Here is a 15,275-nt window from a genome sequence, read left to right on the forward strand (position 1 = left end):
TTTTTTTATAAACTATAGATGATAAGCTATTACGTAATCGAAACTAAGACTTAATTTTGAATTTCCTTTTTTTAAGGATAGAAACTAGAAAATCATAAATTTCAAAGTATTAAAAATTAAATTGTAACAAATTTGAAGGTACAAAAACTAAACAACTATAATTTATGAACTAAATTGTAACTTCTTAAAAAAATTCAAGGACCAAAATGTTTTTTCAATCAAAAATTTCCAAGCTCTACAATTGGCTTCAGTTTGGATACAATTCAAGAAGCAAAGTATCAAAATGGGCAGAACAATATTTCATCAAGCACTTCTGACTTAACTTATTATGCTAAACAAACTCCTACAAAACTCATTTAAGAATCAATCACACATAAACAAGACCTATGAATTTCAATATTCTTATTACACGTCCACTTGATTTTTTTTATATAAAAAAAAAAACAAAAAACGTGTAGGGATCGATGGGTTGCTTGCTTTACTAAATAATAATAACAATGTTACTGCGAAAAGATATTAGGTGATTAAAGAGAAATGGATGAAATTGTATGGCCAATACAACTATTTTTTCCCCCTTTTTTTTTCAATATTTGCGCCAAAGAAACAGAGTTGCTATCAATCGGCATAATTGAATACAACAGTAACTTTGAAGGATATAGCCATTAGAGTACAGAGATCTAACTATAAGATGTAAAGATGTATTTCAATAATATAAAACATTGGAGGATCTATATATGTAATGCATTGAAGAGCAAAGACCTACATTATTAACACCACGAGCTGTCGGCACCTTTACAAAACGATAGGGGTCTCACCAGTATCCTCATCGCTTGAGCTCGATTTTTAAATCTCTATTTCATATACTAACCTATAGAGTCAGATATGGCTGGGCCTCCTCTTTCCAGCATCTGTTCTTAATCTCTTAACAGGATTTGCCCAACTGACAGGTCCACCGCTGCCGTTCGCAGATTGAGGCTGGTTGGGCCATCCTTGAGAATGTGCAGAGGGTTGAGATTGTTTGCTGTCTTTTGAAACTGAACCGGGACCTGGACTTCTAATGCCACGAGCAACACCAGGCGGCGAGACTGGGCCACCAGATCCAGTCCTTGGCTTAACTATTGATTTTTCCCTGTCTTTTCTTTTCTTCTTGCAGATAACTAGTTCCCCAGGATGAGTAAGAAGTGGGGGTTCTTCTATCTGATATTGATCCTTACTTCCACTTCCACTACCAAATCTTGATTCTTTTTGTGCCAACAAATGACCTCTCGTGGCCCTCGTTTCTTCCCCGGACATAGGTCCACGATGCAGTGATTTATGCGGCGGGCCCGAGTCGGTGTCCACATCATTTATCATCTTCTGTCTTTTGCTTTGGCTAGCAGGTCTCTCCCTCAAAGAAGCAGCAGCAGAAGACCCTGGGCTTGAGAATGACAGAGCATTTCGAGCTTCTCGAAAATCTGTGTCTGGAAATGCAATCTTCAGAATATCAAAGAAGAGGTCATGTACTTTTTTGGCTTCAAATCTTACCTGCACGTCAACATTAAAGGAACACAATTTCAAATTTTAATTGCAGTTGTCGGAGAATAAAAGAACTGAAAGTCAGCGTAGAGACATATAAGTCGCGCCTATGCAAAAAGAGATGCAACTCAAGTTCTGATGAAAAAATGCTGAAGTATGATTATAAAATATTATACCGATTTACTAGCATATATTTTGGCCTCAGCGATTTGAACATACAGAATACACCCTTTTGTAAAATGTAAATGTTTCAATTTTGTTGATGTGGGAGCACATACTATGACGAACCAAACAAACACAACTAGCCAAAAATAGCACAAGTGTGGAGGAATCAATGCCAAAATGAGATCCAATGGAGACTTATCTCAAGGCCGAACAACATACTTTTCTAGTCTTTGCAAATACCGATCAAGAAATTGCACTTAGGGGGCTTGATAAAGTAGCATATCTACCATATTTCTTTTAGTTTGTTGGAGATTACTAAAATCAAAGCATATCCAAAGCTCGTGAACATTGAAAAATGAGGGTTAGTAGCCGTTAGCTAAGAATGACAGGCATCCAGATCCAAAGGAAAACAACCAGAAAACCACAAATCCACTCTTCGGCATTAGTTTCAATTATTTCAGAAAATTGCATTAAAATATACATATATACACATATATGTCACCGAGAATAGGAGGATTTAATGCGCACTCTAAGTAAGATGCCAAAGGGGAAAGAAAAAGACAATCCAACAGCAAGAATTTATGGGGAAAAAGGAATAGCTGCAAGCTACAGTTGCGGGATCCAATGGAAAGGAGGAAAAAGAATGATGTTTTACATGGTTTATTTAGATCTCGTCCATTTAAGTCTCAGAAAGTACAGCGAAATTTTGTCCAGACAAAAGCAAAACTAAACAATTAAAATCATACCTCATATGAGAACCCATGAAACTGCATAGCTCCCTTCAACATAAACTGAACATCAAATACCAACTCCATAACTCCATTGTACTCTAATCTGTCTATGCGTTGATCAATCTTCCGTAGATCCAAAATGTTATTACTGACCCCACTTGATAAACTAGAGTTCCCGATCCGTTTCCACAGATCTGTTAACAATGGCACAATTTGATGCCCTTCTTTGTCAATTCTACTCTGAAGCTTGCTGATAACATTTTTGCACTGAAAAATATTAAAAATTCAGGTAAGTTCAAAATAAAATTTACAACCATTAAAACTTAGAAAGGGGTCATCAAGTTCATCATAGGATGCAACAATTCCATACTAAATGTTGCAATATAACAATAAAACGCATGAAACTAAGTTTTCTCAGAGACTGCACTACATTGTAAGAAAAGGCAATTGCTAAGGAAACTTTCATCAAGACAGGATCTTCTAAAAGCATTATCAAGTATATTTCCATCCAAGTTGAACCCTATTTAGATTCTGATGCACAAAAAACACACAAAATTTATATACAAATGAGACCAAATCACATTACAATCGTGCATCTCTACTAGACCAAGCGCTTCATTATCTACCCAATAAAATGAAGACTTACAACAAACCCAAAGGCCTGAGAGACCCAAAGTAGAAGTAAATTATGTTAGTGATATAACTGAAAAGGACATGGACGGAGTAAGTGTAAACTTCAATTTGGAAAGGATGAGACAATATCCTATAGTCCAGTAGGTTGTCTAAGAATAAATAATGCACATAGAAATAATGGAAGAATATAGACAAATAATCATGTCCTTCCTTAAAGAGGATGTCTTTTTAAATTTATGGTACGTACCCTCCTCTGGATTATGTCAGGCATCTTAGAACCAAAAGCTGAATTTCCACCAGCATTCAATTGTTTACCATCCCAACTTTCTCTAGAATGTTCAACGGCATCATCTGCAGATCCGGTCAAAGAATTCAATCTGCTAGATTTAGGAGAAGAGTGCAATTTTGATGTAGGAGCCATCCTTCTAGCAGACAAATTACGCCGAGTCTTTGAAGATGATTCATTTTGTTCATGCTTCAAGGAATTCGAATCTCCATAAGGTTTAGCCTCGGGATCATTCTTAAATTTGGTAAATTTATGGTCTGCTACGAACGGAGAAGGAGATGAAGAATCTCCATATTGAAGTGATTGGGACTCATTATATATCTTCTCTTCTCGCCTTTCAGCTGGAGGGCGCGGCCGAAGCCTGAGACTCCTCTTACGTTTTATCTTGGGTTGCAGTACCTGTTCCTCTTCCCCATCTTCACGATCATGAATCCAACTTTCAGATTGTTGGTTCTCCATGTGAGAATCGCCAGATATTGCAATTTCCCCTTCCTCTAATTCATCAGGCTGAAAAAAGTTAAAAAGCAAAAGAAAATGCATAAATATATATATATGACAAAGGCCAACATCCCAACATAAAACTACTAGTATAAAAGAGAAGAGAATAGTTTACCAGTCTCTTTGAAAGGGAACTAGGCCTTCCATCTAAGGCAGACAAGAAGCCAAATTTCTGAGAAGACACAGGAGACACCAACTGTGTCAACCTTCGACTGCTGGAAGAGGAGCCTGAAGAGCCAGCTTCTTCAAGCAAATGATTATTTCTAGCACTATCTGAAGCCCGAGGGTAATCATATCTAGCATCACAATCTGGACCATCTTCCATCTGATCCTTGTTAAGTTGTGTTGCCTCGATAGCTCTACTATATTCATCATCGTCAAACTCTGCAATTTCTCCCTCTTCTTCCTGGACAGAGTACCCATTTCTCTCATCGGAGCTTGCTTCTGAGAACTCTCCATTATCATCATCCATTTCCTTGTAATTGGGGATCTTCTTACCCTTTGGTCTCCCTCTTTTTCTTTCAGTTCTGAGGGATGAATCAGAGCCAAATTCACTGGATTCCAAGCCATACGTGCCACCAAACAATATATTTTTTGAAGGTTTTTTGGATAAATTAGCAATAGCATTGTTTACTTCTCTTGTACTTGCTCGAAGCCACTTAGGTATCTGATCATACCGTGTCATTTCCTCTGTCCAATCAAATTCTTCATCCATTTGATCAAACAGTTCAACCTCATCTTCACTTCTAGCAATCATCCGATTCACCTCCTGAAGGGAAGGTACATCATGGACAGTTTCTTGATATCGTTCTTCATCGTGCAACAATGTCTCTAAAGTCAGGCGCCTCTCTTCATGTGTTGTTCTCTGATCAAAACGCCCAGCATTGATGACCTCATCTGCCATATCTATCTTATACTGCTGGATGTTATTTCTTATAAGACTCTCAATAGATCCCATATATCGATCCTTACCAGCAAAATCATCTTCTAAATCACCTGACCCACCACTTCTTAGCTCATCTTCTTTCTGATTACTAGAGATCTTGTCAACCACTGCTTCCATGTAGATGACTTTGACTTCTCTTGTTTGTCCAATACGGTGTGCTCTAGCAACAGCTTGCTCCTCATTTTTAGGGTTAGGATCAGGATCATAGATAATAACTGTGTCCGCAGACTGAAGATTAAGACCACGACCTGCAGCCCGTATGCTCAGCAAGAATATAAAGCAGTCTGAGTCAGGACTATTGAAGTCCACTATGGCAGATTCACGATCCTCCAAACTAGTTGTTCCATCAATCCTTCTATATATGAGTCGCCGCCATTGCAAGTACTCCTCTAATATATCAAGTAGTTTTGTCATTGTACTAAAAAGCAGTACTCTATGCCCTGTCTTCTGAAGTTTTATGAGGATCCTATCCAGGATCCACAGTTTTCCACATGATCTTACCAGGAAGTCCCTGGAGAAGTCACCATAATATGGATAGTTAAGCAACGGGTGGTTACAAGTTTTCCTTAGTTCCATACATCTGTTATTCAATGTTTTATAAACCTTAGGCTGGTAATTCGGATTTTTCTGAACCCTCAGTCTCTCATCTTCTGGATCAACACGAAGAGTGCCAGTGGACTTAATCCAGTCATATATAGCACTCTGAAAGGCTGACATCCTACACCTCAACACTATGGAAACCTGAATTTCAACAAGGACATCATCATTAGTTGACCAAATTAAATGAAATGCAAACAGAAGAAGCAACAAAATCATACCTTCGGTGGAAGTGATCCTTCAACATCTTCAACACGACGACGGAGCATAAATGGCTCAAGAATTTGATGAAGTCGGTGGATAATAATAATTTTTTTCTCAGTCTCAAGCCAATCATCTTCAGCATTCGGTGTGGGGCCTTCCTTCTGAAAGGGTTTCGAGAACCAATCATGAAAAGCTTTTCGATTATCAAACACTTCTGGAAGAAGCAGATTAAGAAGCGACCAAAGTTCCTTCAAATCATTCTGCAAAATAAGATTCATGAAATGTTCGCTCAACAAAACTTATTTTAAAAAGTGAATGAATAAGTCACAAGTTCATAACAAGACATTACCCCCAGTACCCCAAATAAGATGCTTACTTCTCCATCAAGTTGAATTGAGTCTTAAAAAGTTTTCTAAATTACAAAACTAAAACTTAGATGTGTATCATCTTTACCACAGTAAACGATAGGAAGGCATAGTAGCAATTCTTCAAGAGATTTTATAATGGTAATACTAATCAGAATTTATGTCCACCCATCTGATGCAATAACACTTCTTTTATTTCTGTTTTGCATGCTTTTTCTAACGGTAGACCAGAGGAACAGAGATTTAATTTAAATGCAATAAATAATTTCTCAGCCGATATGTTGTGGAAGGTAAAATAATCATAACGCAATGCCTTGTCTGAACAGAAAATTTTCTTTTGGAGATTACACAGCCGACTCTCAAACAATATCTAAAACATGTTTTTTTTTTATATGAACAATATTTAAAACATGTTTGTACTCTCTACATATTTTCTAGGCCACAGGGAAGTCATTTATAGTAGAAATAATCAGAAAGCAACATACCCACACACCCAGCAGATCCAAATTATTCGATCATTGATCATTTTTTACTCTAGCGATACTAGAAAAGGCTACTATTGACATACAAGCTGCCACAAAGACTAATTTCTTGACAAACCTGTAATGGTGTCCCAGTTAGGAGCAGGCGCCTCTGACATCTGTACCTATCAAGGTCACGAGCTAGAACTGATTCCCTATCCTTCATTCTTTGTGCTTCATCAATTATAATATACTTCCAATCAATTTTTGAAAGCTTTGAGCGATCATACATGATAAACTCATAAGTTGTCACGAGAACATTAAATTTCAAGGCACAAACCTCCTGTACAACATAATGCAGAGAAGAAATTTCAGTCGCTTGACACCTCAATTATAAAGAAATAAGAAACAAAACATCTCTTACCTGAGAAAATAATTTTGACCGCTCATCCTTACCACCAACATAATAAATGCACGATACGGATGGTAGCCAAGTATGGAGCTCACTCTGCAAGATTTTCATTTACCAGTTCTTATTATAATTAAGCTCTTAATTGTAGTTGCCAAATGGTCAGGAAAAGATTACTGACCTTCCAGTTGACCAAAACAGCATTGGGGACAATTATAAGATGGGGGCCATAGTTCCCTTTAAATTCCATCAAATAAGCAATCAATGCCATTACCTGCAAAAGAAAGATAGAGAATAAAGTACCAGAAAGAGATCTTAATCTTATTAAGCTTTTTTTCTTTTTTAATAAAAGCTTTCATTTTTTTTCATAGGAACTACTGCTTTCATTGATAAAAAAAAAATGAAAGAATATAAGGACATAAAAAAAAAAAAAAAACCCCACAAAACCCCTTAGAGAAATGGCTTCCAACTAAGTAAAATGTTACCTAGGGAATAATTACAAAAAAATTTCGAGACTGAAGCCCAAAAAGAGACATCTAAGGACTACACATCACTAGGGTCTCCATCCCACGAAACACTTTGTTGTTTCTCTCCCCCCAAAGATCTGACAAAATAGCACACATCCCAACATCCCAAAGAAAGCGACCTTTCCCTTTGAAAGCCGGATGGAGGAGGGACTCCCTAATCATCAAACGAACATCCCTATGACGAGCGAGCACAAAACCAAACTCCAGAAAGAAGTCATTCCACACCGATCTTGCAAACTGACACTTCCAGAGAAAGTGATCAAGGTTTTCCTCCACCTTCCAACAACGGATGCAACACCAAGGGCCCATAAGAGCGAAAGCCTCTTTCTCAAAACCTATCCGTAGTGTTCACGCGCCCCAAGCAAAACTTGTCAAGAAAAGAACTTGATTTTCTTTGGAATTTTATTCCTCCATAAACACGTCAAAGACCAATTCAACGGCAGGAGAGGGGTTCCATACACGCACACCCTTCCTCCAACGTTCAAAAAAACATAAAGAAAGACCTAGAAGAGAAGCCCTCCGAAGGGAAGGACTCCACACACGCACATCCTTCCTCCCACGTTCTAAGTCAAAATTCTCAATCAGAAAGAAGAGAGGCCACTTCCATAATATAAGTTGTATTGAGTAGATGAAGTAAAGGATATATACCGGCCACCAAAAAAAAAAAAAAAAAAAAACCAACCCCCACCCAGTTGGAAGGGGTTCCTGATCGAAATGATGGTCAGCTGATAATTACAAAAACACCTATTATAAGCTTGCCTATAAGAAAAATCCCAAAATATCTTTCCCCGACCTCTTCTTACTCTACGAAAAAATCTACGGTTCCTCTCAAGGCAAATGCCACAAACAAAGAGAAGAGAAACAAAATTGTCAAAGAACCCTCTTTGTCATGGGAAGGGGAGATTCAAGAGTGCCTTCTTAAACATCGAAACAACCCTCTATTACCCTCTATTACAAGCCAGCGCAACCCCAAAGATCTATAAGAACCGATTCCACAAAGAGCAAACAAAATCACAATCCCAAAGCAATGATCAAGTCCTCTTCCAGTCTCCTACAAAGAACACACCAATCGAGGTAGTAACATCATGGAGGGAAGCCTCCCTATTACAGTCTTGAGTATTCACTCTTCCAAGCAAAAACTTGTCGGGCATAAGAGAATGTTCTTTCCTTCCCTTAGGAATTATAACCATCCAAAGAGAGGAAAATGCCTCAAGTGGGAGAAGGGGGACAAAGATTCTGGGAGAAAACATTACTCGAAAAGTTGTGAGAGGGCTTCTGAACACATGATCTAAAATCTCTTCACCCCACACTAGTAAAATTATCAGAAATAACAAAAAGGAGATTGACCAATTATAGTCTACGAGTGGGCAGTGAAAACCCCGGGAAAGAGAGGAAGATCTATTGGAAGAAGGCATAATATAAGCCAATAAACCACCAAATGCAACCACCAATCTGACAAATGATAAAGATGAGGACAAAGCACACAAGGGTTTCTCTTCGACCCAAATATCCTCCCAGAAATAAGTATACAGCTCGTCCCCAATAGAGCACTTAACAAACTAAACACACATAGGAATGCCAGAAGCAATAGTAGACTTAGGGCCCTTGCAAGAACTCTTAAACCTACCACCTGAAACCAACTCAAAAGGGAGACGCCTACACATGCTCACAACCATTTCTTCAAGAGAGCCTCTTTACCTAAACACAGATTACTGATACCAAAATCCCCACTCTCTAATGACGTCAAACCAACCTCCCAATTTGCTGGACCCCTCCCCCTTGTCCACTTCTTCCCACAGAAACGGGGATCCTAAATGGGAAAGAAAGTAAAGCAAAAGCCCACTCAACATCGACGGAATCAAAGTCAGTTTTTCTCCTTTAGACAAGAAAGCCTTTTTCCACGACTACAACCATTTGTGAATCTTTTTTTTAATAGAAACGGCTGCTTTCGTCGAACTTTCTCCACCACCAAATTCCAAAAATGCACCGATTTCGGGCCATCTCCCAAAGGAAGGGCAAAGACAAGCACCCAAAAGCTGAGTGATGTTACAACCCACCAAGGAGGCCACATAATTTAATTTAGCAAGCTCACAGTTCACAGCCAAAAATAGTTTTTTGACAATTAATCATTATACCTGAGTTAGCTTCAAAGAAAGACAAAGCCATTAAGATTCCTAAAGGAGCTTCCTTATCATAACCCAAAAGAAGAAGAAGAAGAAGAAGAAGTGGAAGTGGAAGTGGAAGAAGAAGAAAGAAAAGGAAAAAGAAAAAGAAAAAGAAAAGAGTGCCATCAGCAAATTGAAGGTGTGACAACCAAACTCCATCGGAACCTAAGATAAAGCCCTCCACCACACCCTTCTCCACTCAGATAAACTAACTTGCTAAGAACGTTCGCCACCAAATTAAAAAGAAAGAATGGCCTAGGATCATCGTCCCTAAGACCTCTCATCACAAAAATCTTTCCCCTTGGCCTACCATTAACCAGAATGGAAATTTTGCTGACCTAACACAATTATAAATCAATCAAACATTAGCCGCCGTACATAAAGTTACCCCACACTACAAGGAATTAATATGTTCTCACTTCCACATTAACATTTCACAAAAATTGGAAGGATTACAATCGAACAAATGGAAAGTACCTGCACGGTCTTCCCAAGACCCATCTCATCTGCCAAGATTCCATTTAATTTATTGTTATACAGTGAAAGCATCCATTGTAACCCAACCTACAACATAACAAAAATTATTAAGACTGATCCAGAAAGATAAAAGGTGCTCTGAAATCCTAGAAAGAACCATTCTAATTGTGATGACCTACAAGCTGATAGTCTCTTAAGGTTCCAGCCCGTAACATTGAGGGCTGCCTCACGATTCTCTCATTCACAGCATGAGCAAGGTTATAGTACCTGAGAAAAATTAAAAGACAGATGAAAATAATTTACAGACAGTCCATGATACTGTAAGTGCTCTTCATCCAGAAAGAGTTAGATAAAAATTGTTCAGTGTGATAGCATTAAAAAGAAACGGACCCCTCTAGATCTAGCAAAAGGAAGAAGAGCAGAGAAAAATACAGAACTTGAAACAAAGCTGAAGCACAGAACCTCAGCAGCGAACCAAGCATTCATCATATTGTGAACCATACTAACATACATTATTGAGAACTTACTTGTTCACATATGAACTATCCTTGGGAGCATTCATTTCCATAAAACGGTTTCTTATCATAACTTCCTCTCCTGCACAAGCAGCTGCCGCCCTAACTTCTTCTTCTGAAAGACCCTAATTCAACAAAAAAGAACGCAGAATTGAGATGAACCTACCAAATTAGCACTCAGCAGGTTGTATAGAACAAAGTTTCGTAGTTCCTCACAAGTTATGGCACTAAAAAAATAACCATTCTGATCGAAAGTGACCATCAAAAAGAGGGCACTTGCCTGCAATCGGGCAGCAGCTGCAGCAATATTTGCGGCCTCTGCCACTTCCTGCTGACTCTTGGCAGCAGTTATTTTGCTTCCTAGCTTATGAAGATATTCTTCAGTCTGAGTCAAAAATGATGACAGAACAGAATATCTCTCAGCAGCATCACCAGGCATGCTTGTCTGCTGCTCCAACAACATTTCTCTATATCTTTCAACATCATTATTCTTTAAAGCTTCCATCCTTCTGTTCCTATCATCATCTTTTCTTTTGGAGAACTCCCTCAACATTCTCTCGTGATATTTGGCAACTCCTCTGTTACGTGCAGTCCGAGCATCACGGATGGCCCAATGAGCCTCTAGAAGTTTTTTACGCCACTGAAAGACAGATTTCAGTTGCTTTTCTCTTATGGCTTTCTGAGAGGCTTGTACTTGTCGAGTTAGCTCCATACGTTGGCGCTCACATAAACGCACAAACTTCCTATACGGCCTATCAGGCATTGCCATTATCTCTTGTTGCTGTTGATCAATTTCATCCCTCAGACGTGCCTGTAGATCTAAAAGTCGGAGCTTCTTTTCTTCAATTTGCAATCGTACTACCAAATCAGGTCTGATTCTTTTCCTCTCTAAGTTGACAGCCAGCAAACCACCTATCTTCTTTAAGTTTTCTGTCCTCTTCTTATTGATAACTTCTAGACCTTCCTCAAAAAGAAGATCTTTTACATCATAAGCCAGCGTTAAATTGTTATTGTTATTAACTGCCATTGCTGAACCAAATGAGTCATGTTTCCTAGTGAAGTATGGGAAGTCAAAAAGGGGTCCATGATACTTCCTAGCAGCACTAACATCTTTTGACTGGGGTGTACTAGGTGGCGCAGGTTTTTTAGCTTGCGTAACATCTGGTACAGCAGCTTGGTTTGCAATAGCCTTTCCCCTTTCTACTGGAAAATCACTTTTACCAGGAGGCTTTTGACAACCACGATCAATTTCCTGATCTGATTTAACAGAGACCAATGTTTGTTGCTCTTCTTTTCCGGAAGATCCCAAAGGTACTGTTTCCTTCATTGCAAGGGGCATAGGTTGCACATCCGAAGTTGACAACTTTGATTTGTCGTCTCCAGTTGAAACTTCCTCTCTTGGAAATCTATGCCCATTACTCGACGCAAGAGCCAACGAGTCCTTCTCAGTAGCCTCAACATTCCCCATATCTTCCACAGTCTTTCCAGACGGTTTATCCTGACTAGTACCTCCAGGAGGTGGAAATTGCTGCTGCTGCTGCTGCACATCCAGGGGTGGAGGAGCAATAGCCCTTAGAAGTTCTTGTGGCAATGTACCTTCTCCTTTCTGTCAAGAAACAGAAATGAAAAGAACATAAAAACTCCATCCATCAAAAGATAAACCAAAAGGATCTATCATTAAGCTAGCAATGAAAAATATACATATTATGAAGAAGAGAGAACACCTTTAGTCGCCTAAATGCCAAAATTTGGGCTTTTAAGACATGTAATTGATTTTTGGTGAACCCAAATCGCTGTTGTGCTGTCTGATTAGAGTGTCCACTTAGTGGTAAGGTTGAATTGCTAGAACCCCCATCACTAGTAGGAAGAGCAGTTTGTGGAGATGATCGATTCACCTGCCTGACATACTGTGTTTGCAAATTCTCTTGGGTACCTAACGATGTCTTTCCTTGAAGGGAACGTTCAATGTTTTGGTTCACATTCCCAGAAGATTCAGAAGAATGTACTGGAGGTATTGTATTTCCAGAAACTGGTAATCTAGAAGGTAACTGGTTTTCCATGCCAGGAATGCTGAACTGCTGAATGTTGGCATGGTTAGTGTTGTTAACAACACTGGCATTCATGTTTTGACCAAAGGGGTTTGTCGAAGCTATCTGCCTGGCTTTCGTGCTGCTTGACTGTCCAGATACATCACTTAATGAATTAGCATGGGCAGAAGCCTCTTTCCCAGCAAACAGAGAATTGATCTGCTGTTTGGAGACAGCAGCAGGTGATGACTGTGGTCCCATATTGTTTTCAGCTTTTTGATGAGGAACCACCATTCTAGGCTGGAGCATTGGAAAAAGCTGTGAAACAATATTGACATTTGAAGGTAGTGAAAGATCAATATTGCGTTCTAGAGCCCATGCTTGCACCGCCTGCAACTGAGCCATGCCAAGCTGGTTGTTTGTCATGTTTATTATTCCCGGTTGACCTTGTGGTGCCTGCATAGGCCGTGTCATATTCACAGGCATCAAATTATCCATGGCAGGAAGCTGACTAGAAGATTTTGAATCAGCTCTCTGATCAGAAGTTGATGGTTGTCCCTGCTCCATTTGTTTTTCACCACGTACAAAATGATCTGATGAGTTTTTAGATAAAGATGTTGATGCTTGATTAGAGACCTGAGTGGGAATGAGTTCTTGAATTTTCTGATTTCCCATTCGCATCTCCTGGTCCTTAAAAGACTGAGGGTTCATAATTCCCATTTTGGCCTGATGCTGTGATTGCATTGCCATCGCAGACTTCTGCTGAGCAGCCAAAGCATATTGCAGATAAGCTTGATGCATGGGATGATTCAGTGCTTGCTGTTCAAGACCTTGGCTCCTGTTTTGGCCCTCTTGAGATGAACTATGATGCTGTTGAGCAAGATCAATGAATTTTCTCGCTTGCTGAGGCAAATGTGAGGAACCAGGTGACTGAGGAAAGTTGTTCCCAACTAATACTCCTTGGAGAGCACCAGCTTGATATGATAAAAGGGCTTCGTTTCCATCAGATTTCCTGAGTAATTGATGTTGTAGCGACTGAATAACATAAATCAAAATTGTCAAACGTGTCAGTAAAAAATTAATAATAAAATCATAAAACACCAGCTTGGCTTCGATGCTTGATCAACATGTGTGCACAATTTTTTTTAAAGCTACCAGCATTCATTGATGCAAATACCCTGGTTAAACAAAGAAAGAAACAGTGCAATCCCCTCCTCCCCAAAACCACCCCCAGAGGAAAAGAGATGGGAAAAAAAAGAAAGCCAATAAACTTCACAATTGATTGATTCGGCAAAATAACGAGCTAATGAAACAAAGTTAATTAAAGAACCTGCCGTCCAGGCGAAAGAATGCCTAAATTGAGAAATCCATTCCAAACCCATTACGAGAAACTGCTCATGGAGTAGCAACAATGCAGCAGCAAATCAAAGTAAATTAACCAAGTTCATACTTCACTTACACCACTAAGACGCTGGCAAATGGTAGCCAAAACCATAACACATCAAAAGAACTCAACTCAATTTTCAGAACCCAACTGAACAATCCGTCGAACACAATAAGAACACCAAACTAAAGAAATTGAACCAACTTTACCTGCCTAGACGCTAGCTGCTGCTGCTGCTGGTGTTGCTGCTGCTGCATTGAATCAAACCCCAAATGCGGCGTTGACACCGCCGATGAGGATGACGACGGCGACGCCGCAGCTGATGTCGTCGATGCCGCCCGTCCGGCCGGAAACCCCGGATTCCGGAGGGGGCCACCCCCACCCGATTGCATGCAAAATTAAACCAAAACTAAAACTATGAACACCACTTCTTTCTACTTCTATTACCAACAAACCCAAACAACGAAACAATCTCCCTTTCCTCTCACTTCCCGGGTAAAAAAAAAAGGACAAAAATCAAAATAAAACGGGAAAGTTTAATAAATCAAAATCCCAAGAAAAATTCAACGGAAACCCTATATATACCCCCCGATCCCAATGTTCAAAACCCTTCATCCAAACAAAAAGAAGAAAAAAAAGGTAAGAAAAAATCTCTCTCTCTACAGCGAGATTTTTGGAAAATGGGCAACGGGATCGGACTTAGGGCTCAACCAGTAAAGCTCAGTTGACGCAATCACTGATTTGGCAATTTTCCTCCAAGGCGTTAAAAATTCTTTTCTTTTCTTTTTTTTCTTCCGATTTTTCAATCCCTCTCTCTCTATCTCTATCTCTATCTCAAGGGACGGTAACGGAGTTTATGGCTTTATGCGAAGAATGAGGTTTGAGTCTGGGTCAAATCCCTGCAGTTACATTTTTTTTTATTGCAACTATAGCTCTCGAAACTCTCCTATTTACAATTTTGTCCTATCAAATTTTGTTTTCGTATTTATATACTCATGAATCATAATGCATTTCGAGGGCATTATTATTTTAATTATTTATTGACTGACCCTCGCTTTCCCTATTTATCACGAATATATAAACATTTGAGAAAACTAAAGGTTTGAATGCGTGTTTGGTTTGGTTATTGAGTTTTGAAAAGGTACGAATTTTTTTAGGATGCATTTGATATTTAAAATAGAGCCACAGGATGTACCTAAATCTCGGGTTTCTCTCTTTTTAAAGTTGGTAATATTCTATGGATCGAGTTCCATGGGTCTCACTCCGATCGGGATGAAGAATCCTCAGTTGATCGAGGATGGGTCAAATTGAGACCTCTTTAGAGTCCCCGTTTGGGAATGGAGAAAGTATCTCTGCTCGACCTCGACCCC

At 39.2% G+C, this 15,275-nt stretch overlaps 1 protein-coding gene across 1 annotated transcript; it reads right to left on the reverse strand.

The window, feature by feature from the left end:
• Positions 1–544: 544 nt before the first annotated feature.
• Positions 545–14,297, reverse strand: LOC120075072 (ATP-dependent helicase BRM). The gene is made up of 14 exons (XM_039028235.1): positions 14,115–14,297; positions 12,219–13,556; positions 10,775–12,100; positions 10,507–10,619; positions 10,159–10,246; positions 9,980–10,066; positions 6,992–7,084; positions 6,826–6,909; positions 6,541–6,744; positions 5,593–5,835; positions 3,944–5,515; positions 3,292–3,837; positions 2,427–2,678; positions 545–1,524 (listed from the first exon to the last, which is right to left on the reverse strand). The coding sequence occupies exons 1-14, from the start codon at positions 14,295–14,297 to the stop codon at positions 877–879; spliced, it is 6,777 nt and encodes a 2,258-aa protein (XP_038884163.1). The 3' UTR covers positions 545–876.
• Positions 14,298–15,275: the final 978 nt, after the last annotated feature.

Source organism: Benincasa hispida, chromosome 1 (assembly GCF_009727055.1).
Source record: "Benincasa hispida cultivar B227 chromosome 1, ASM972705v1, whole genome shotgun sequence".
In the NCBI taxonomy this organism is placed as follows: domain Eukaryota; kingdom Viridiplantae; phylum Streptophyta; class Magnoliopsida; order Cucurbitales; family Cucurbitaceae; genus Benincasa; species Benincasa hispida.